At 39.5% G+C, this 23231-nt stretch overlaps 1 protein-coding gene across 2 annotated transcripts in view; it reads right to left on the bottom strand.

Moving 5' to 3' along the window:
* Positions 1–23231, bottom strand: part of pld5 (phospholipase D family member 5) — a 417386-nt gene that overhangs the window by 258639 nt on the left and 135516 nt on the right. For both annotated transcript variants that reach the window (XM_039748399.1, XM_039748398.1), the window contains exon 2: positions 6053–6189. In XM_039748399.1, coding sequence (XP_039604333.1) covers positions 6053–6189 — 137 coding nt within the window. The remainder of the gene's footprint in view (positions 1–6052; positions 6190–23231) is intronic.

The following is a 23231-nucleotide window of genomic DNA, read 5'->3' on the forward strand; positions in this document are numbered from 1 at the left end:
CTGAAGGCCACTATTAGAGCAACAAGGGCTCTCATAACACCTGAGCAGTGCCACAGACTGATCGACTCCATGCCACGCCGCATTGCTGTAGTAATCCAAGCCAAAGGAGCCCCAACTAAATATTGAGTGCTGTACATGCTCATACTTTTCATGTTCATACCTTTCAGTTGGCCAAAATTTCTAAAAATCCTTTTTTTGCATTGGTCTTAATTGATATTCTAATTTTCCAAGATACTGAATTTGGGACTTTCAGTAGTTGTCAGTTATAATCATCAAAATTAAAAGAAATAAACATTTGAAATACATCAGTCTGTGTGTAATGAATGAATCTAATATACAAGTTTCACTTTTTGAATGGAATTACTGAAATAAATCAACTTTGTCATGATATTCTAATTTTATGACCGGCACCTGTACATAAAGTATACATGCAAGTATAAACAGTATACCACTTGTGTACTGGTAGCGTCCACAGCTGAACGCATCGTGTGAAGTATAAACCTGGCCTTAGACTCTCTGGTTAGCGCCACCAGCTTGAATCCTCTGATTTACAGCTCAAGTCTGCTTTGAAGATTTTACAGTATATGGCAAAGACTTGTAGGGAGAGATATTATTAATGATTTATCATTATTTAAAATACATTTGTCTTGTGTGTTCCATATCTACAGCGATCTATAAAAATGTACAAAGAAACAAGAAATGTTAAGGTCTTGCAGACATAGGGCAAAAGTATAAGTTTATTATATCAAATATAACCGTGTGAGCCCTGCGGTGGTCTGGCGCCCTGCCTGGAGTTTGTTCCTGCCTTGCGCCCTGTGTTGGCTGAGATTGGCTCCAGCAGACCCCCATGACCCTGTGTTAGGATATAGCGGGATGGATAATGTATGGATGGATGGATAACCATGAGAATGTGAGATTTTACTTTGTTGATAACTGTGATTCTGTGACGTCAACCAGCACCCAGACCTCAATTGCTTTTTAACTTACATTTTTGCAACTAACAAACCTACACATCCTGTTACTCAATAGAAACACATTTATTCTATCTAATATCCAGTATGGCTGCTTGAATTTGAAACACACACATGCATGAAAATGTCTTTATTTGGAAATGCTATTTGGACTTCCAAGTCTGCACACATTCAGCAACATATTATTTGAACGTTTTTTTTATTCAGTTTTATTATTTTCGACATACCTTTTGTGAAAGTGTTTATCTTATATTCCATGCCTTAATTCGAAAATGATATTTGTTCTTCACATTCATAGTTACAAAACAATTTGGCTTTGATCCAAGAATAAAACCAAATGAAAAGAAATTGTTCAAACGTCAATTGTTCAATTGTCGCTATGAATGTGTAAAGACTGTGAAGTCCAAATATCTGTCAGTACAAAATAAAGATCTTTGCCTTCATGTGTGTTTTATTTGCAAACTGCAAATTTGATATAATAAAAACGTGTGTTTGCTCTAAATCTGTAACAGTCTGTATAAATTTATGGTACTTGTAAAAGTTAGTGCAATAAAGATAAATTATTTATCAGTGCCATTATAATTACCCTAAAACACCAATACGAAAGTCAGAAAGGAGAACTGCAGCTGTTGGTGTCTCCACTGGCTGAGCAAGACTTTGGGGAAACAGGAGAGATTAAGATGTGGTGGGCTCAGGTAAAGGCTGAAAGAAGACCAAGAACTCGATAACTAAGTTGTTTTATCTAGATTTTATCTTTGAATTATTGAATTTCTAACTCATGGACTATTCACTGATATTATTGATTATTTATTTAGTGATATTTATTTTTATGCACTGGACTTTGAACATTGTTTGCTTGCTGTTTTTTATTAAAAGCACTTAAAGCACTCTGTACCAACCCCTTCCTGACTGTGTGTGTCCTCATTTGCCCGTCTCATCTAGGGTTACGACTATCGATGATTCTGGGTGTAAATGGCTCTAGGGAGTGACCTGGGAACTTGGGGCAACCAAGACCATCACAGACTAGAGTATCATCTGTCTGGATGAGGGTGCACAAGTTTGTGAGAAGACTCTGATAGAATTGATCTGGAATAACTTAAATTACTAGATTGTGCAGTTGGTGGTACTTTCAACATAGTAAAAGAAAACATTCTTAAACAGCTAGGGTTCACCTGGCCCACATCATCATATGGGTCTGGCACACATCATCTGACTTCATTAAAAGTGTGCTATGGCACCATCTTCAAATAGTCAATCTGTCCAATACAGAGCCGATCAAGTTTCACCTCCCAAAAGAAGAGTAATTAAGGAGTGGTCTGAGCAAATGCTGGCTGATTGGGTCATCAACCTACCTGGTTAATTGGTTAATAATGGGCTATTCCTGTGCTACTTGTACAGAAGCCAGACAGAACATATTAATTCTATGTTGGAAGAAGAGACCCATAATGATATCTGTCCATGATTATGAAATTCTTCAATAGGGGGTCTGGAGGGGGGAGAGAGTGAGAGAGAGTGTTGATGCCTTTTAGAATTAAATATAGTGGGTTTTAATGTGGGAAAGATGTGCTTTATTTTTACTGATAATATAAGCAGGTTCTCCAGCTCTGTCTTGTTTTGTTATACTTGTACCTTTTGTGAAAGTGTATATTTGGTCTTCAGGCTTCACACACTATACATTTCATGTCAACATTTTGTCAGTTTTTACTGAAATATGAAAAACATTTCTGTTTTAACGATATGTTTACATAGATTGTTGTAGACACGGAACACACACGACATGTATGTATTCCAAATGACGATATATTATTTACCCTCTACAACTCTAGCACTTCACTCCAAGATAAACACTGAGCACTGAGAACCTTCTTTGCTAATTGAATTGCGGCAGTGGGCAGGGGGATGGGATAGCAGGCTGCTTGCTGCTTGGACTTATCAACACATTTACAACACAAAAGATGCAGACAGAGAGGTGTGAAGGGATTTAAGGTAGGCCGGGAGTACAAGTTTTTTCGTAGGCTTTGGTAATTCTAGTGTTAACAACATCTGAAGGATTAGGATAAAATCTTTCATAGTTATGACAAGGCTTATCTAACCCTTGGCATCAATTAGTGGAGATGTCTGCAAGAACAAATCACTTTCCTATGTGGTGTTTGTAAAGAGCATGCAAATTGACCCCAAACAAATCAAGACGCTCATGGTTAACTCAATGTCGCAGAACGTAAAAATTCTCCAGCACATTTCAAAGAAGGACAAGTGATTTCACAAATGTATCTAATGGTTCACTGATACTTCAGACCATCATTTGCAGCTACTGACATGGAACCCTGGATGTGGTTACTAGCATGTCAAGGCTTTGATGAAGGCTTTAACATTGTTGCTGGTCTTGGTACAACCTACTACTGGAATCACATTTCATGTTAATAATTGACCAGGGTCTCCAATCCTCTGCAAGGCAGAAAATAATGAAGTAAAGGTTATACTATATGCTTCACAGTCACTACAAGGAACTTAGTACAATTACCCTGTGACTGAGAAAGACTGCTTTGCTTGTCATGTGGGCTGTGGAGGAGCAGTACTTTTTTTGTTATTATTTATGTATACTGACTCAGAAAGAGACAGTAAGGATTTTTACATGAATGGATCCAGTCACTAATGCAAGCCAAGGTCATTATAAAAAACTCAAACTGATCTTTCAAAAAAGTTCTAAATGCTAATTAAAAAACATAGTGCTTACAAACAAAAAGACAGTTCTTAAACTGCAGAGAATAGCAATCAAAAGAATAGCATACTAACACTACATTTGCCCACAGTCTCTGAAGGAACTCTTAGCAAATTTTAACACTAATGTCTCAAAATGGTGGCACACATCACCAAATAAAATGGTGTTTCGGCATGACAGTAAAATGAGTTATTTTTTCAAGAAGCCTGAAAAAAAAAAAACAATTATCACAGAATGAAGGCCAGTTTCTACATAATTATCAATACAGCCCAATTATTGCCCATTTTTGATGGATTAAAACACTATTTAAGATCCTGGACATGACACAGTGTTTGACTGTTCATAAGGATTCTGCATGGTGCCTGATGGTCAGCTTCAAATAGTAACATGAACAGCACCAGGAAAATATGTTGCCATGGATCTAATGAGGGTCCTTCTATGCAGTAAGGACAAGAAGACCTTCCTAAAGGTGGTTATTGATTACTATACCAGATGGATAAAGCTTTCCCATTTATAAATGCTACAGCGCCAAAGATCTGCTCTACACTTAAGAATGAGATCTCTACATGATAGGAATCCAGAAGAATATCATCACAGATATCGGTCTGTATTTTACTGGTTTTGGTGGTGGTGCAACACTTCTGGAAGAGAAGTGAGGTAGTGCATGAAACCACCACCCTTACCATCTTTAAACTAATTGCACAAAGCAAGTAAACAGGGGTGGCACGGTGGTGCAGTGGTAGCGTTGCTGCCTCGCAGTTAGGAGACCTGTGTTCACTTCCCGGTTCCTCCCTGTCTGCGTGGGTTTCCTCCGGGTACTCCAGTTTCCTCCCACAGTCCAAAGACATGCAGGCTAGGTGGATTGGCGATTCTAAATTGTCCCTAGTGTGTGCTTGGTGTGGGTATGTGTGTCCTGCAGTGGGTTGGCGCCCTGCCTGGGATTGGTTCCTGCCTTGCGCCCTGTTTTGGCTGGGATTGGCTCCAGCAGACCCCCGTGACCCTGTGTTCGGATTCAACGGGTTGGAAAATGGATGGATGGAAGTAAACAGGACTTTGAAGAAAATGATAGCATCTTTTATCTGAGACCATTATCAGGGTTGGACTAAGTGGAGCCTGAACTCTGGTTTGCCTTAAACATGGCATTGCACAAGGTAACACGTTTGACAAAATCCAAATTTCCAGTGAATCTAAAAACATTTTTGGTATGTTGTATGATGCCAAGAGAAAACTATATGGACAAAGGGAGAATGTGCAAACTCCTGACAGACAAAAATCACAAGCTGGGGATAAAGCTCAGGTTCATGAGTTCTGTGGCACTGCACAAATTTGTTTTTGAAAAATGTGCTATTTTTTAAATTACTACATTTTGGTATCCATTTAACATTTATAAAAACCACAAGCCACAAAATATATGTTTATGCACAATGACTCTAGAAACTGTCTTGGATTTGTATTTTACAATGTTGTTTTTTTCTATAAATATTAAATAAAAAATGTTCATTTTACACATCCTTCTACTTTGTCTAGACAAGCATGCAACTTTGTTTTCATTTAATAAAAACTGATTAGTTGGACCATAACATTCATTATTGATTTACATGGGCAATGACTAATTTGCTTTGTTTTGTGTGATTTTTTATTTTATTGTTTATCCATTCTCATTATAAAAGCTGCATTCAACCACCAACTCAGTTAGTGATATTTATTTTTCCTGTGAGAAACAATATATCCTAACCACGGTATTCTGGAAACTTAAGTACTCAGAATGTCTACATTGTTCCAAAAGTATATTTGAAACATTCTTTATATGCCAACATAAAACACATTTTGATCATAAACTTTCTATGAATACTGTCAATGAATGTCAGCTATTAGGAGCTTCATATAGCAACCTTATGAGCTTTGTCGGTTAGATAGTAAAAAGGCATTTATCAGCCATGACCATTCCAGGCCAAGCCCTGGTGTGTTCACAGTTCAGGATGTCTGTATCATTTCTGAGAAAAACACAATGGGAAACAGATTTGGATCATTCTTTCTTTATCATGCATCTTCTGTCCTATGGTAAATGACAAAAAATGTTGATATTTACTTTTTCACATCGGAAACTGAGGAGAGGGACATTATTTTTTTTGTTTGGTATACAGATAAATTACAAGTTACTGTTCCTATACTGTACATTTAAATATTGTTAGGCATTTCATGGCAATTATAAAATGATTATTACTTTCGGTACAGTCCTCATAATATTGTCCCCATCTATCTTCTCAGCATAACAATCAAAATTCTGTTTGATGTTTAGAATAAAAAATATGGTGTATGAATGCAGCTTACAGATATAATAATTTCTCTTGTTACCTCTTACCGACAGTTTGTGTTACAGTTGTTCTCTGTGATTCCGTCTTCATCCTGCCCCCAAATGTCTACAGCAGAAAATATCAAGGCAACCAGGACTGCAAAGCAGCATACCAAGGCAAATACTACAATGCATTTTTGTTGAGACTACAAGAAAACAGAAAAAAGAGAAATAAAAATAATCACTTGCACTTCTAACAATATTTGTTCTTTTATAACTGCTTTTCAAAATATTAACTTTGTTATTAGATGCAGTAATAGTATTTAATAAGCTTAATTCACAAATTTTAAATGTGTGACCATAGTACCATTGTAACTTCATACGTACAGTGTAATGTAACTCATTATGCATAAACATGTCTTCAAAAAAGTTAAAAAAAACACAGACAGATATGATGTATCAGCATTAAAAATATGCAGTAAAACTGGAAGTATATACACAGTCAAAGAATGTTTTAACAATTATAATACGCAATAATGTACCATTTTGTAAAGCCTGTTTTGTTCTTCTTTTCCAGAGTAATGGCAGAAGGGTCACTTTATCAGGACCCTAAACAATTCTAAAGCCATCGGTATTATACTGAGCCAAACAATGTAATGATGTACTCTGTTCTTTCAAACTGGACACATTGTCATTTTCTTCACTTGGTTCAAGACATTTGCTCACTGTTTTTCATCACTCTTGGCACTGATTTCTTTCAATGTTTATATAAACTTAATCTTTCATCTTTGTCATCTACATCAAAATATTCATGTCATAAACAAATTATAGCAATTATAATCTCTACTTTTCTCTGTTGTCTTTTCTGGATCTTCTGTGGTGGTGTTTTGCCCCACCACCACATGATCAAGGCACCTGTGAAGCTGGACTGAAGGTGGGTGCCCTAGCAGTCCACATGACCGACTTCATTGAATCCTCTCAGATGAAGCTTGGAAATACAGAGGAATGACTTCAGAACATTTATGTTAGATAGAATGCCCAGTGGGGTCTGTGCGGTCTTTTGGCCTCAGAACCCTTGATTTTGTTTTTTTTTTCTTCTCCAGGTTATTTGGAGGTTTTTTTTTCTACTAGTTATATATCTGTTTTATACAATCATATAGATTTGTTTTTTCTCTGTTGTTTTTTCTTTAATATTTTTTTGCCTAATCTTATTTGTTTTTTAGATAGATAGATAGATAGATAGATAGATAGATAGATAGATAGATAGATAGATAGATAGATAGATAGATAGATAGATAGATAGACAGATAGATAGATAGATAATTAATCCCCAAGGAGAAATTTACATACTCCAGCAGCAGCATACTGATATAAAGGAAAGTGGTAGGAGTGATTAGAGAGATAGAGAAAAAGGTAGAAATATAAAGTCGTACTTTTCTCTTCTTGTTACTTTCTCTTTGGCAGCTTGTAAAGCACTTTGAGCTACATTGTTTGTATGGAAATGTGCTATAAAAATAAATGTCATTATTGAAAGTTTGCACACCACCAACTCAAAATTCAACTTGTTTATTTAGTTTCAAAGTTGTTTTCGTTGCAGCAGGGATTGTGCAAAGGTATTTTTTCAGCTATCTAGTAACATTAGGTGACGCTCTGGTGTCTTCAGGTTCAGTCCAGGAAGGCTGCAGTGTCTTCAGGATTTGTTTCAGTCCGGTTTTTTAATTATTAGCCAACAACTGCTGCTGAAGCAATTACTGCACAACCAACATTTCTGTGCTTTATTTTAGTTGATTCACTTGTTACAATTTCTAATCCTTATTTGCTTCTTTTAGTTTTAAATAACTTCATGTACTGATTTATAACTGTGTCTTGTATTCTCAACCTGCTGCCAGATAACAAGGAGATGCAAATGGCAAGAGCCATTAGTTCACCATCAAATTGGGTCAAAACTACACCTGTGTGTGTACATCATGAAGTATTTATTTTAGTGAAGTATTTGGAAAAAAAAATGGCAGAGAAAAAGTGAGGGACTGAAAATGACTAATTGGCTCTGGGCCATAACCATTTAGATGATAACCCTGAAATGGAAAAAATCTTCGTGGACATAACAGCAATGTTGTATATCCTACTTTTTGACACTTCGCTAGTGGGTTTTAAATTCCTAAATATTGTCTATTTTAAACCAGCTTTACCAAAACATACCAATGCTTGTTCTGCCCTGTACATGTACTTCTTGAGACTGACTCTGGCATATTATACATTTGGTTAAGATAAGAGAAGAAACATCTCATAATATTCTTCATTTGGCTTTTTACAGAAGCTCTTTAAATAAATACATAAACAGAAAAATAAATATGTATGTACACACACACACAATATGGTATGAACTCACACCAGAATGACTAAAAAGGAAGAAAATTTAAAATAAAACAGTCACAGTCACAGTGAGGCATTATAAAGATATGCTGCTGTTGGAATAAAGGAGCCCCACTAGTGTTTCTTGACACACTTCTGCTGAATAATTTGTTGGCTGAAAGTACACAGTGTTACTGTGTCATTGGTGAGATTGGTATGGTTTTGTTTTAATTCTCTATTTACTACTACCTCTTGGGGATCCAGAGTGTGTTTCATAACTGATCCTGGCCTTTTTTTATTAGTTTGCTGATCTGACTAATTAACAGATGAACAAAAAAAGAAAACTTTGTTTTGGGATAAACATTGGATTTTAGCTTAAATCATTCAGTTATTCCTCTCTAATCTGGATAGCATAGACATGCAAGCATTTCACACCACAAGGAATGATGCAAATTGCATGTAGGGCAATTTCTATTATTACGTATTTGAGTACATGGGGAACAATTCATAAATGCAGTTTTTTGATATCTTGATGGCAAAGGGTTGCCAGGGTGCAGAGGGTGACATTTACCAAAAACAGGGTGCATCCAAGCTTTAACATGATAGAGGAAAATGATGGTTATATTGTGAATGTCAGTGGAGAAAAAGAAGAGCACCACAAATATTGTGTGTTAAAAAATGTATACATGCTACACCATGCGCTACCTGATGAGAGCACAAGCCAGATGAAGCAGTGCTCTAGCATAAGCTATATGATGCTCTGACTAAAAATGATATCACATTACGTGCAGACCTCATTTACACATCTTAGTAAGCTGGGGGCAGTTGCAGTGCGCTCTTGTGACAATCAGTCATATAGTCCGACAAACCCAGTGAATTGGTCCATCTAGCCTGCCACTCATCCCGACAAAACCACACAGGTTTGATTTTGACAGTGTCACACACATGCTAGTAGGATGCAGCTAAAGGGCTAAGAGAACAGTACTGACTCACCCAGCCAGGGGGCGGTGGGGAGCACTAACTTTCTTTCTGAGTTCCCTGAATACCTTTCCTGGGAAATCTGGCCAGGTTCTGGTGCCTCGACTCACTTCCTGTCCCAGCCCTGAGGACGACTTCACTTCCTGTCCTGGCCCCAAGGATGACGTCACTTCCCCAAGACTCCCTATAAAACCTCACTCCCCTCCGCAGGAAGGCTGTTCTGTTTTGGACTCTGATCTGTGCACACCAGTGCTATCACTTGTTTTTTCAATTTTGCAGCCAGGATACACAATATATGGGGGGTTGCCCCAAACCTTGCTATGGCTCTTGTTCGAGTTTGTGACAACAGTCATAAGGGTGGATTTTGTATGCATGAGAGCTGACAACCAATGGGCACTCAGTTGGAAGTACAATGCATACAATGAAGCAATGAGGGGGTTTTTAACCTTGCAAACAGTGTCTTGTGTGTCTGAAATTTTCTGTTTTACATTCTACATCAGAATGGGAAAAAGAAAAAAAAAAGCCAGAGATTACAACTAAACTTGCTGTATCTATAAACCTTTCGCATAGCACCAGCTCTATCAGGCAGCAAGTTTTTTGCTGTCAGAAATAGGGGAGACCTTGCAATACTTGGAAATGTGTAGTTGTTTTCATGGAGTTGGATAATTTGACATCCCTAGTGAAATCTACTTGGGTAATCTGACATGGTCTAGTGAAAAGATTATCAACACTAATCATCAAGTCTGACATCCCCTACGACTATAAGTTGTTCAATGTATTGTCACGATTTATCAATCTATCAGTCTTTTCCAAACCCACTCAATCCAAAGCAGGATCAAGACCAGAGACAGACCTGGACAGGCCATTGGTCCATTGCAGGGAACACTCATCCACACACATTGTACATACTTAGGCTAATTTGGAATTGCTAGTCATCTTAAACTGCATATCTTTGAGGATACAAGTGAAAGCATGGGGAAAAGCCCATGCATACACAGGGAGGACAAGCAAACTCCACACGGACATCATTCGGGAGTGGAATTCATAACTAAGATGCTAGAATCAGTTAAACAGCAGTGCTACAATTACTGCGTAACAATTAAGCACCTGAAGCATAAAAGGGTTAGCAAGTAAGAGTTACCAAATAGAAATAGTGCTACAAATGGTATTCTTGTATAGCAGAACATTAAACATGCCTAAAAACATAGTGAAATCAAATATGCAGCTTCCTGAGAAGATGACAAGAGCTGATTTCACTCAGCCAGCAATTTGGAGACAAACGGACAATAATCAAGGTGTGTGCAGAAAAAAGATGCAAAAGAATGCTCACAACATTTCAGTGACTAAATGGTAGTTAAATGCAGAAATATGAATATCACAGAAATACTACAGTATAGGCTATCTTAATTCTGTATAAAGCAGAAAGTCTTTTTGAAATTAAAGCATTTCCAGAAATATGGTCTGCAGTATAAGATTTTGAATAGAGTCATCTAATATAGTGTACATTGTTATAAGCAAAAAAACAAAACAAAACAGTCAACTCCCAAGTACAATCAAAGCAGTAAATTAAAGAGAGAGTTTACAATTCAGCTAGTTATTAACAAAAAGTCTGTCATATTGATTAAAACAACAGCAGTTAAACTGAGACATTGGCTGGAGCCCAGCAGGCATACTCCAGAATAACATTAACACATTTTTGACAGATTCTAAAGAAGCTGTGTACAGTTCTATGCAAAGAAATTTGATTTAGATTTTTTTTTCTGGTTTTTAAGTAGTATAAAATATTTTCCCATTGAATTGCAGAGGGTGCATTAGAATACTTCAAGCTGAGTAAAGTTCTTGATGTGGTAACAATGTGGTGTAGGATATTATTGTGAACTTATCATTAGATAGTCTAATCCTATTCAATATTACTGCAAACACAAGAAGATTATGAATAATTACAAATCCATTATTGTTAGATAGCTAAGAGAATATCTTTACCCCAAGTGGTCTTGCTTTGGGCAGTGCCAGAACATATGACCTAGCAAGGCCAGAGCTTGGTAGGTTTAAGTGAAAACGAGCCAAGATGAACAGAGATCCAGTACTTAATAGATTTACTGGATGGGAAGTCCATATTTGCCATGTTGAGCTGGAGATAGTTTTCCTTCATCCAGGTTGAGATACTGTATCAGGCAGACATCTCAACATTTTAGATTATACCATGTGGTCACTTGTAATGAATGACAGGCACAGCTTTGTGTCATCAGCATAGCACTAATATAAGCAACCATGAGACTGAATGATAGGGCCTAGTGGGTGGTGTGCAAAGAGAAGATGGGAGAACCCAGTACCAATCTTGGGAGCACCCCTGTGCTTGACTGCTGCATCCTTGATATCTCTCCTCTCCAGAATACACTGTAGGATCTACTTGAGAAGTAGGATTCAAACCATGTATGAGTAGTCATGGTGATGCCAAGGTCAGAGAGGGTGGCATGGAGATCTAGATGGATGCCAGTAGCTATATCCATACATAACATGTTGACTTTAATAATAAAGGTCAATGCTCTGCAGTATAATAAAGCAGAGTAGTGGGATTCATAAGCTCTGCTCTTTAAGAACTTGATCATCTCTCTCTATCACAGACTCACATTCATATATTCATACTCAGAGAAACACGCCCTTCGCATGTCTTCTCAGGATGGCAGCACCTTTTCTGTCAATGAGTCTCTATCAGGTCTGCATGACCCCACCAGAACGTTTTTGCCAAAATAGCACTGTGTATAAGTAAGGAGTTATTTCTGTGCTTTAGGCCTCCTTGGCATTTAGTTCTGATATTCAGTTAATTTTTCACATTATTGTTACTGTACAATTCAGATCATTCCTTTCAGATCAGCCTTTAGAATTAAAATAACTTTGATCAGTTTCAGAATGATTTTGCTTAAAGACATCAGTTTGTGAGTTTAGTGCACAGCTGTTCAACAGTTTTATCTAACACTCAGGTAAAACATCTGGAAAGCGCAACTCATCTATTTCAACCTTCATTAGTCAGAATTTGAAAGTGAACCGACACAGAAAGAAATAACATTACAGAACAGATGATACAGTCACCTAATTTGATGTGATACTTTATTATTTCTGTTCCATGACTTCTAAATATATTTATATTAGAAATTCTAATGATTTGTTACCATCAAGGAGTAAGTTTGGCTTTTAATAGCAGAAATGGTTCTGGCAAGTGATACTCATGATTGGCAAGAATGAACTTCACTGTAAGTTGAGCTCTTTTGCTGGCTGCTGTTGAAGATGAAGTCATCATGAATGCTGCCAGGTGGCTTAGCACTGATGTTGGGAATGCGCAGATCAGAATCGCACATCATCTGGCAGTCAGTGATATGTACAGTAGCGAGCAGTAGACATATACTTTTAATACATTCATTTGGAGCAGAATTGAAATTGATTATAAAGAAAGTCTTCAAATCATCCCACTATAAAGTACTGAAAACTGAAACATATATATAAAAAAAAATTCAGCTGAAGTGTCTCTGTTTTCTCTCTAGTGACGAGATCTTCATTTATTTCTCTGGAACAATTCCTTGTTGTTTTCACAGATTCTGCATGCATCATGCAAAGTAAAAGATTCTGTACCCATCACTGATGGAACTACATGCATATTTGCTTCTATAAGCAATCTCCAAATTAGTCATTCAGTCAGTCATTTCCCAACCCGCTATATCCTAACACAGGGTCACGGGGTTCTGCTGGAGCCAATCCCTGCCAACACAGGGCGCAAGGCAGGAACAAACCCCGGGCAGGGCACCAGCCCACCGCAGATCTTCAATCTAGGTTTGATGAAATCTTGTATTCTGTTTAAGTTTATTAGCATTTATACATGAAGCAGCTTAAACTGCAAATGGGAGAATTGCATAGGCAGATCAGACAGTGAAGTTAGATTTGTATGTCCGAAGGTATACACTTAGTTTGATTAACAAATCTAAACTATCTTACTACACAGTAAGTGTGGGTATGCATCTAAAGCTAACTGGATAGATTCTGGCTTAACATTGATTGTGTGCCAGGTAAAGAAAATGTACAGGTGAAATATTTATGAACAGGTTTACCCACTCTTAATAATTGCTTATACATATATTGACCTAACTGCAAAATTTGATGCCAAGGATGACAGAACAAAAAACGACGTCAACTGAATATAATCAAATTCACCATGTGCTTATTTACTCACTCACTATTTGGTATAATTTTCTTCTGTTTGTGTATTAAGACTCTGAACTAAGCACACTTCATGGGCTGCTGTATGTGTCAGTCTCTGGTATTGCAGGGTCACATCTAAAACCAATACTTACTGTACCATTTAGCTCTACCATAAAACCAGATTATATTTACTGCTTGTGGAGAAACAAACATGGGATTTATAGTACTAGTCAAATCATGTTCTTCCTGCAATATGTGCAATTTGTTTTTGTCATATTTTTTAAAACATCAACACAAATTGAATTTTAATTTTAAAAGGATATATCCATCCTTTGATCTGCTAAGTGTTTTGATATCCATTGTGGTCTAATTATACACAGATGTATTTTAGTAATAATTTTAAACTCATCCCCAGTTTTCAGTGGTTTTATGCTTGGCTTTGCAAGAAAAAAACTCATCAAAATAATCTATGCCTTAATTTTGCAGTCTTTTGAAACTCACTGCAATAGGTACAATACTGAAATGAGGATTATTATCTAGAAAAACATTTTTAAAAACTATTTTGTCAAAGACAACAACAAAGCCAAATTAACAACATTCTGAAAATGTTGCTTTGTGACCCAAAAAGCAAAATATTTGATAAGCTACGCATTTCAACTAATAAGCATATAAAAACATAATACGTGCACACAGTTGGCCAGTTATTCCTAGATATTCAGTCCCTGATTTCCTGTAATAGACAGTAGAGATGCCTTTTTGTATTTGTTGTTCATTAACAGTGATGACACTAAGCATTTTTAGCGATGTACAGTAATATCCAAAATACTTTGTGCTATAAAGAAACTGGCCTTTGTATTCACTTTATGTATTTCATCCATTTTAATGTTTTTTATTTTGCTGGAGTATGCTGGAATTGCACTTCATTGTAGTTTTGATCAGTCTGAAGTGTCACAAATTTGTGCTTTTTGTACTTTGCAGACTGCAAGACATCTCCAGAAAATATAGTCATTTTATAATAATAATAATAATCATTCTTTGCATTTATATAGCACTGTTCTCACTACACAAAGCGCTCAGCAATTGCAAGTTAAGGGCCTTGCTCAAGGGCCCAACAGAGCAGAGTCCCTTTTTGGCATTTACGGGATTTGAACTGTGCAGATCCCTAGCCTGAGAGCCACCACGCTGCCTAAACTTTGTAGTGTTCCCCCAATATTGCATATTTTTGGTTAATATTATTAGTTTTTGTGTTACAGCAGTATATGAATAAGTCTGAAAAAAGGATGCTAATATTCAGTATGTACTTCAATTGTTTGCTACACAAAAAACTCAAACATGGAATATTCAAATTAAAAAAATTGTCTTTTAAAGTGTTTAGAAGGCACAACTGTTTGTATACTTTAGTTAATAATCAGAACCTAAACATCCTTACCATAACCATAAAGTTAGCATTCTGACTCTAGAGGCATGTCTTGCCACCATCAAAAGCATTTCTGGAATCATTTTGGGGAAAATGCTGATTTCTTAGTATTTTAAAAAGTTACAAAGGCAATACAGTTCTGTTGTGATTCAGTCCACATAGAGAATCTTTGGGTTGTTTACCCATTCCAGATTTTAGTTACCTTATTAATACCACTGTAACCGTAAGACGTACAAATTTTCATGAAGACATAAAAAACTCTACAACAGGTTAATGTGATCTGCAGACCTCTCTCAGCTCGGCTAAAATCAGTTTTCATAAATGAGCAATTATAAAGACACTAGGATAAAATAAAGCACATGATAAATTAGAGTGATATAAGCAATGCACCATTAACAAGAATGTGTACCTAGATGAGCTTCAAGAATTGTGGAACAGTGTTCTATATTCAGATCAGTCAAGTAATGAATTGATTCTTTAACACGAATCCTGATGCAATTACAGAAAACCTAACACTATATTCCACAGGGCTATGCTTACACGGTCAGTCACTCGGTGAGGATAGGGTCATAGTCTGAGGTGTGTTGCTTCATCAGGACCAAGATAACTTACCATCATTAATGGAACAATGAATTCTGATCTGCAAGTGTTTTTGGAAAATGATAGATTAATTCTGCTGGGGAGTCAGAGACTCTTTCAGAATAATATAAGGGTAGCTGTCTATGACCTGATGATAAAATTCAGTTGGATTTTAGAAACACATAAAGAACTCTGCCTCTGAATCACTGAAGAAAAATGAAACTTCAAACTCTGTAAGGGGTTAGCCAAAGCCCAGGCCAAGATCCCATTGAGACATTGTGGCCAGACCTGAAATGAGTTGTTCATGGTTGAAAACCAACTATTACACTGCAACATTTTTGCTAGGAAGAGATGGTGAAAAATTCCTCAATACAGAATAATTGATTATTAACTTAAGTTATTGCTTCTAAAGGAAGTAAAGCCATTTATTGCACCAAATAATTAATAAATAGGAAAGATATAATTTAAAACATTGGGTGCTCGGCCTCAAAATTAGGTTTTGAGTGAAGATCTAATAACATTCACTGTGTGAATTGTGCAATAAAACAGGAAATTAAACATTAGGGAAAAAACACCTTCATGCAGTGTATGTCATTATTAACTGGACCCAAATTGTATAGACGTATAGATGCTATTTTACACTTTTTAGAGGTTGGTTGTTTGAAGTAATATTTTGACTAGTATTGGCAGGTATCCATTTTTAGGTAACACTTGTGTCTTCAATAATACATGTTAAGTTACTAATAGAAATGTAATTGGATACTTATTGTTTTTATTTATTTATTTATTTATTTATTTATTTTAATAACCAGTATAACAATACCTTTATATAGTGGTGTAGTATTGTTTTACTGTTCTTATTTCTTGAGGAATGTGTAACTCATACAGACAATTAAATCACCCTGGCACAGTAACATTTAATTGTAATTTTAGCAATATTTGTTTATCTCAGCTGCCACCTTTGCTGCTTAAATATCCCTGATATTTTTTACTTTGTTCTATGACTGTCCCACTGTATCTGCCTTTTTCATCTACTATCTCTGACTCTCTATCTTCTATACTATTCACAATCTTTTTTTGCTTCATGTGTTCCTTCTTCTGGACTTCTTTGCTCTTTCTCTCACTTTTGGCTAATAGAGGTTAACTTTTTCTGGGGCACAGATGCTGCCAAATGGACACTGACCTCTTCATGTAGATCCTGATTCGCTTTCTTTCCTTTAACTTCTGGAAATACACCTTGTAAACCAAGTCTTGCATGAACTTTCAGATCACTATGCTGCAATATGGAGAGGTGCCAAAACATCATGTAACTGGGATGGAGCTGGATGACCAATGGTGATCCCAGTGCTAATTTCTAATCTTTCTTTGTCTATGTATATTTCCTTGTTCAGGCCAACCATTTCTGCCATAATTTCCTTCTGCAATATGCAAGTATTATTTTATCTTTTATCCTGGATCCTCTGAGGACCTTCTTTTACTAGGCAGCTTGAAGGACGCTGGTGTGGGAAGGAATTTGTTCAATGTATAGAGCTTAATTTGAGAAACATTTGTTTGCATTGATGTTGTCTGTATTTCTTTGAGCAGTTGTTCAATAGAATGATAAAATGTTTCTTCACGTAAACATTATAATTCATGTTTCTCATTAAAAATGTGCAAGGTCATTGTGCCATGTACAGAATACTGTGAAATTCTTATTTGCAAGTGCTAATCAACAAGCAACACATTCCTACTCTTCAGGACAAGATAGGACCTTGCCTTTAAATATTTCACTTCCTTACTTGAAAAATCTCAGATCACAAACAAATTATAACAATAAGAAAATAAAATCAAAAACAAATAATGAATGTGTCCACCTAAAGAAGGCATAATTTGGTCTAGCGTGAAGAGGTCTTATGGCATCTGCTTATAAAATACACAAATTTGGCATTCCTTTATTTTCATATATCTTGTTTAGCCTCCATATTTTATTCTTTCTCAATCCCTTTTTGACCCACACTCATCCTTTCAGTCTTTCATGTTCACTCCTTTGCCTGACCAATTATAAACTTTAAATAAGCCATCTCAGCAAGAGGGCCAAGTAAAACCTTATCTTATGTGATCTTCAGTGACAAAGAACTGTTACTTGAGTGGAATCCAATATCTCAAGCTGAAACTCTAATCCAGTGCTGACAACGCAACTCCTCGTCCTCAAAGATGTAATACATTAAACACCATGTACCTCCAGTCGTTGAGATTACTGAGTGTTTTTGATTTATTTTTTCAGACCTGAGTTTTTATAGTGCAAAGAAAAATATATTTTGCTCTTTTCTCTTTCTTGAAGCACACATTAGAACTAGAATTAAAAATCTAATGTAACTCAGGTAGTTGTAAAATGTCAGAAATATAAATAATATAATATTGTACCTGATAGAATGCTATTTACATGTGAGTGGGATTAACAAATAAATTGGAATAATCATACCTTTGTTAGTGATAGCTTAGTAATAATATTTAATATATAAATTTGTTGTATATTTACCTACAGAATACACAAAAGTATATAAAACTATCAACATACAGTTGTTGGTATTTCCTTAAAATGTGAGTAGCTGGGAGAAGTGATTCCTTGATAGTTATATAAAATAAAATTAGTCTGTAAAATGTTAGCATCTTTGCCAATTATACGATTATATTTAACATTTATCATAATTAAAATAACATGTTTTATATAGGAAGAGCAGAACAACACTTTTTATATACTGCATAAGCCTCAATAAAAGTATTCTTTTGTGTTTTCATTCATTACTTTAAGACACTAGAAATAACCAACAAATTGCAGTAGAATAGATTATTTTCTGTCTCTGCATTTTTGCATTGCTTTTCTTTTGAATTGGTCTATTTCAATAAGTGCCCTATTGGACATTTCTAGCTTTGTAGCATGACAAAATAATAAATTAGGACATGAGTAAATAATCTCATTAAGTGAGCCATTCAGGTAAAGTACTGAGTTCTCTAATTAACCCTGGTAGAATGAAAAAATCGGTTCCCATTGTCTATGTTCCCTTTAAATTAAGTGGGCACATGCTTGTTTTTCATGAATCCACAGTAAAGGCACCATAACATGATGTAAATTTGACCAATAATTTTGTTGCTAAATTTTTTTTGGCATGCAGAATGAAAATTCTAGTGCCAATGAGAGTTAATTTGTGAAAAAAGATCTCTTTATGTGTATATTAGGGGCAAGTGTAGCAGGATTAAAAAATTCATCAAATCATTCATCAAATTTTTGAATAATAAACAGTGTGCTGTGTCTTATTAGGTAGATAAGAAGTTATAAATAATTTGATCATTTATAGCTTCTTTTTAATTATTATCAATAATATGATGGTTCACACATGTCTGGCAAAACTGAACAACATGGAGTCACAGTAGGGAGTTGTTGGAAATGCCTGGGGACTCATCTTTCTGTTTTACCTGCCCCATTGCCCCAGAGGAATATTCGTTACTCCTGGTTTACTCCATGTACCTTTCCACCCTGTGCCACTCTCACTCCCAGAAGATTTTAAAGGACACCACCAACATCCCATCAAAGTCCCAGATGACAAGAAACCTCCTGTGAAAGCTGTGCAGTACACATACTGACACAAGCGTTCTAATACACTAAAAAATGCAATTGATCATTAGAGGGCTTACACTCAAACTGGTATCCCAAAATTAATAAGAACATATATATATATATATATATATATATATATATATATATATATATATATATATATATATATATATATATATATATGTAAAAGGACCGAGGAGACAGCAATAAGGGTTGGGGTTTCCGGCCCGTTATATTGTACAGTATTTTAACACAAAAAAAGAGGTCAAAAGCATAAACTAAACAGTTCATAGCGCGCCGTCTCCTGGCGTCGCGGCCATTATAGGGGTGGAGCGGAAGTGGAGGACAGCTGGGAAGGACGCAAGGGAGGATGGGAAGGATGGCGTCAGGGCAAGATGGCGGAGGAAAGGCGGAAGTACCGCACTGCGGTCAAACCAGGCCTATGGTGCTGGAAGGTCTCTTTTCTATAAGGAAGCAGAGGGAGAAAGTTAATACCCGCCATTCCCTGGCGGCGAATGTTTTCCCAGGTGTTCTCGAATCAGTCCGCGGCCTCCTAATGCGCTCGTGCGTGACACGATCCCCCTTAGCCCAGGACCGTCAGGTGAGGCGGACCTAACCGAGAGGTCGTGAATCGAGAGAGCATCGGCATTGGCCTGAAGGGTGCCCGCCGATAAGTGACAGTGAACTTATCGGCTGCAAGTCCAGAAACCACCTAGTGACCGCGGATTGACTCTTTGTGCAGGGACATCCACTGAAGTGCAGCGTGATCAGTCACCAGAGCGGTCGCGACCCAGCAGGTAGTAACGGAGGTGGGTCACTGCCCACTTAATGGCCAAGGCCTCCCTCTCCACCGCCGTACGGGTCTCCCGGTCCATCAGTTCGGCTAAGGTACATCACAGGGTGCTCGACACCATCGGCGCTTTGGCTCAGCCGCGCGCCCAGGCCTGTGTCCGGCGTCGGTCTGGAGAATAAGCGGGAGCCCAAAATGAGGCGTCCGTAACACAGGTGCCGGCGTTAGGGCCTTCTTTAGGTCACTGAGCGCGTGTTCTGCCTTGTCGGTCCACACCACGCGAGGGGCGCCCTTTTTGTCAGGTCAGTCAAGGGTGCTGCTCTTTGGAGAAGCGGGAACAAACCGGCGGTAGTAACCCGCAAGCCCCAAGAAAGCCTGCACCTGTTTCTTGGTATTGGACGGGGCCATTCTAAGATGTCTTTAACTTTGGAGCCTGTGGCGCACCTGTCCTTGTCCCACGAGGTAGCCTAAATATTTGGCCTCCTTTAATCCAAAAACACTTCCGGGGGTTTATGCGGAGGCGGCTTTAGCCAGTGTTAGGAGGACAGCTGCGACCTGCAGTAGATGCTCCTCCCAGGTGCGGAATAGATGACAACGTCATCCAGGTAAGCGGCACTATAGGACTGGTGGGGCTTCAGCACTCTGTCTACCAGGCGTTGGAAGGTCGCGGGGCCCGTGCAGCCCAAATGGGAGGACCTTGTACTGCCAGTGCCGCTAGGGGCTAAAGGCCGTTTTTCCTTTGCGGATGCCGTTAAAGGAATTTGCCAATACCCTTTGTCATGTCAAGGGTAGTCAAATATCGAGCCGTACCCAGCCGCTCAAGGAGGTCGTCAATGCGGGGCATGGGGTAGGCATCGAACTTGGAGATCTGATTCAGACGTCTAAAGTCGTTACAGAACCTCCAGGAGCCGTCTGGCTTGGAGGCGAGGACAATAGGGCTGGACCAGGGACTATGGCTCTCTTCAATTATGTCCATGTCAACATACGTTTCACCTCCAATTCGACCTCTGCACGTTTTGCCTCCGGGAGTCTGTAGGGCCTCTCCCGGACGATTACACCGGGGTCCGTGACTATATCGTGGGCAATCAGCGAGGTCCGGCCGGTGACTCGCTCACCACCTGGGGATGGCTCGGAGGTTTGGGCTAACTCCTGCCGCTGCTTGGGGTCAGCTCTTCTCCGAGGTTAAGGGCAGTTGTGCTCGTGAAAGGGAGAGTGACCTATGGGAGCTGGGAAGCTCCTCTCTATCTCTCAGGGCTTTAACAGGTTGACATGATAGATCCTCTCTTTCGGTCGGCGATTGGGCTGTTTCACCAAATAGTCGGAGTCCTTCTCTCCTTAACCTCGTAAGGCCCTTGCCAGTGGCGAGCAGCGAGTGGGAGGTGGGGCGAGCACCATAACTTCGGTCCCAGGCGGAACTCCCTGAGGGCGGAGTTGCGGTTGTAACACGGGCCTGCGCTGCTTGCGCACGAGTCACGTGCTCTTTTAGGAGGGGCCTGATCTTTGTGAGTCGGTGGCGCAGTTGCGCTATGTACTCCAAAATGTTAGAGGAAGGAAGAGCCTCGGCCTCCCAGCCTTCTTTTAGGATGTCGAGGATTCCCCGGGGTTGTCGCCCATATAACAATTCAAATGGGGAGAAGCCAGTAGAGGCCTGGGGTACCTCCCGGTAAGCAAAAAGCACGAGCGGGAGGAGCTGGTCCCAGTTCCTGCCGTCCGCGCTGACTACCTTGCGAAGCATCTGCTTAAGCGTCTGGTTAAAGCGTTCCACCAACCCGTCAGTTTGCGGGTGATAGACTGGCGCTTTCAGGTGCTTTATCTGCAGTAATTTGGCTACCTCCTGAGCATTATCCGATGTAAGGGCGTACCCTGGTCGTGAGGACCTCCTTGGGTATGCCCACGCGTGAAAACAAATTAACCAGTTCCGTGCGATGCTTTTAGTATTAGCGGGCGCAGGGGAACCGCCTCTGGGTACCGGGTGGCATAGTCCACCATGACTAGGATATACTTGTGGCCCGGGTTGAGGGCTCCAGGGTCCCACCAAATCGACCCTATCCTTTCAAAGGGTACATCCACTAGGGGAATAGGGACTAGAGGAGCACGGTCCCTCCTAGGAATCTGGCGGGTCTGGCACTCGGACAGGATTGACAGAACGCGGACCTCCTCATTGATCCCAGGCCAGTAAAAACGGAGCTTAATTCTCTCCAGTGTTTTTTCGGCACCGAGGTGGGCGACTAGGAGGTGAGCATGGGCCAACTTCGCATATCTCCGCCCGGAAGGTGCAGCTGAATTAGCAACAACTTCCGCACCTCGCCCTCATGGGTAGCCACTTTCGGTACAACAGATCATTTCAAGGACAAAGAAGGGTTCCCGCGGTGTGGATCCGTCCGCTGTGAGCTGTTAGGCAGAACAAACGCATTCGGGCAAAGCGCGGGAGTCATCATTCCACTGCTCCCTCTTAAAGGAGGCGGCGTGGACGAAATTGATGGTCCAGGCCGAGAGGGTCTTGGGGCCTGGGCCTGGGAAGAGTTCCCTGGCTAGTCCCTTCCCGCGGAGTCTTCGGGTCAAGGTCCGTGGCCAGGAAAGGTCCCCGAAACACCAGCGCCGCATAGGGCCTGCCCTTGTGCGGCGTGGAGGCCGGGAGGGTGCCTTTTCCCCTCATCACAAGATCCAACGAGGCCCGGGGGCGGCGAATGGCTTACCGCTGATTCTTTTAGACCAGTCTTGTCCCAAAATCACTGGGAAGGGGGTCAGGTAACACAGCGACCGTCATTTGGATTGGTTCCCCTTCCAGGTGACATAGCAGTGGCGGAGCGATATGACCTAGTCCCCCATGCACACAAGTGACCAACAAATGCTGGTTTAACCACTGTTGCGGTAAGACAAAGCGGCGACAATGGTAATGTTGCTGCGGAATCAAACAAAGCCACCACGGCGTGCCCATTTAGCAACACCACTCCCGTGTTGGACTTCGCCAAGGGATGCGGCGGGTACAATACCTCTCCGGCGATGTCCAGCTGCAGTCCATAGGCTCGGGCGATGTTGTGGGGGCAGTTTGGTAGTAGGTGGCGGTCTCGCCACACTTGAAACAGCGGCGGTCCGGCTTCTCTCTGGCTCTGGCTGGCGCTTCTGCAGCGTCGAGGGCTTCGGGGGTGGCCGCCCGTCCCTGCGGTTCCAGCGAGCAGGCTTTTCTGACCCCAAGTCGGAGGACCGCCAACTGGCGCTCCAGGGCGTCGAGGAGGCCCGACATGTTTTATAAGCGTGTCCCGGACCTGCTGGGCGAGGGAACTGGGCATGGCATTGACCAGGCCTTCACAGGCCACCTGCTCGACCACTTTCCGCCCCTGGGGTC

The sequence above is a fragment of the Polypterus senegalus genome, chromosome 3 (genome assembly GCF_016835505.1).
Source record: "Polypterus senegalus isolate Bchr_013 chromosome 3, ASM1683550v1, whole genome shotgun sequence".
NCBI lineage: Eukaryota > Metazoa > Chordata > Cladistia > Polypteriformes > Polypteridae > Polypterus > Polypterus senegalus.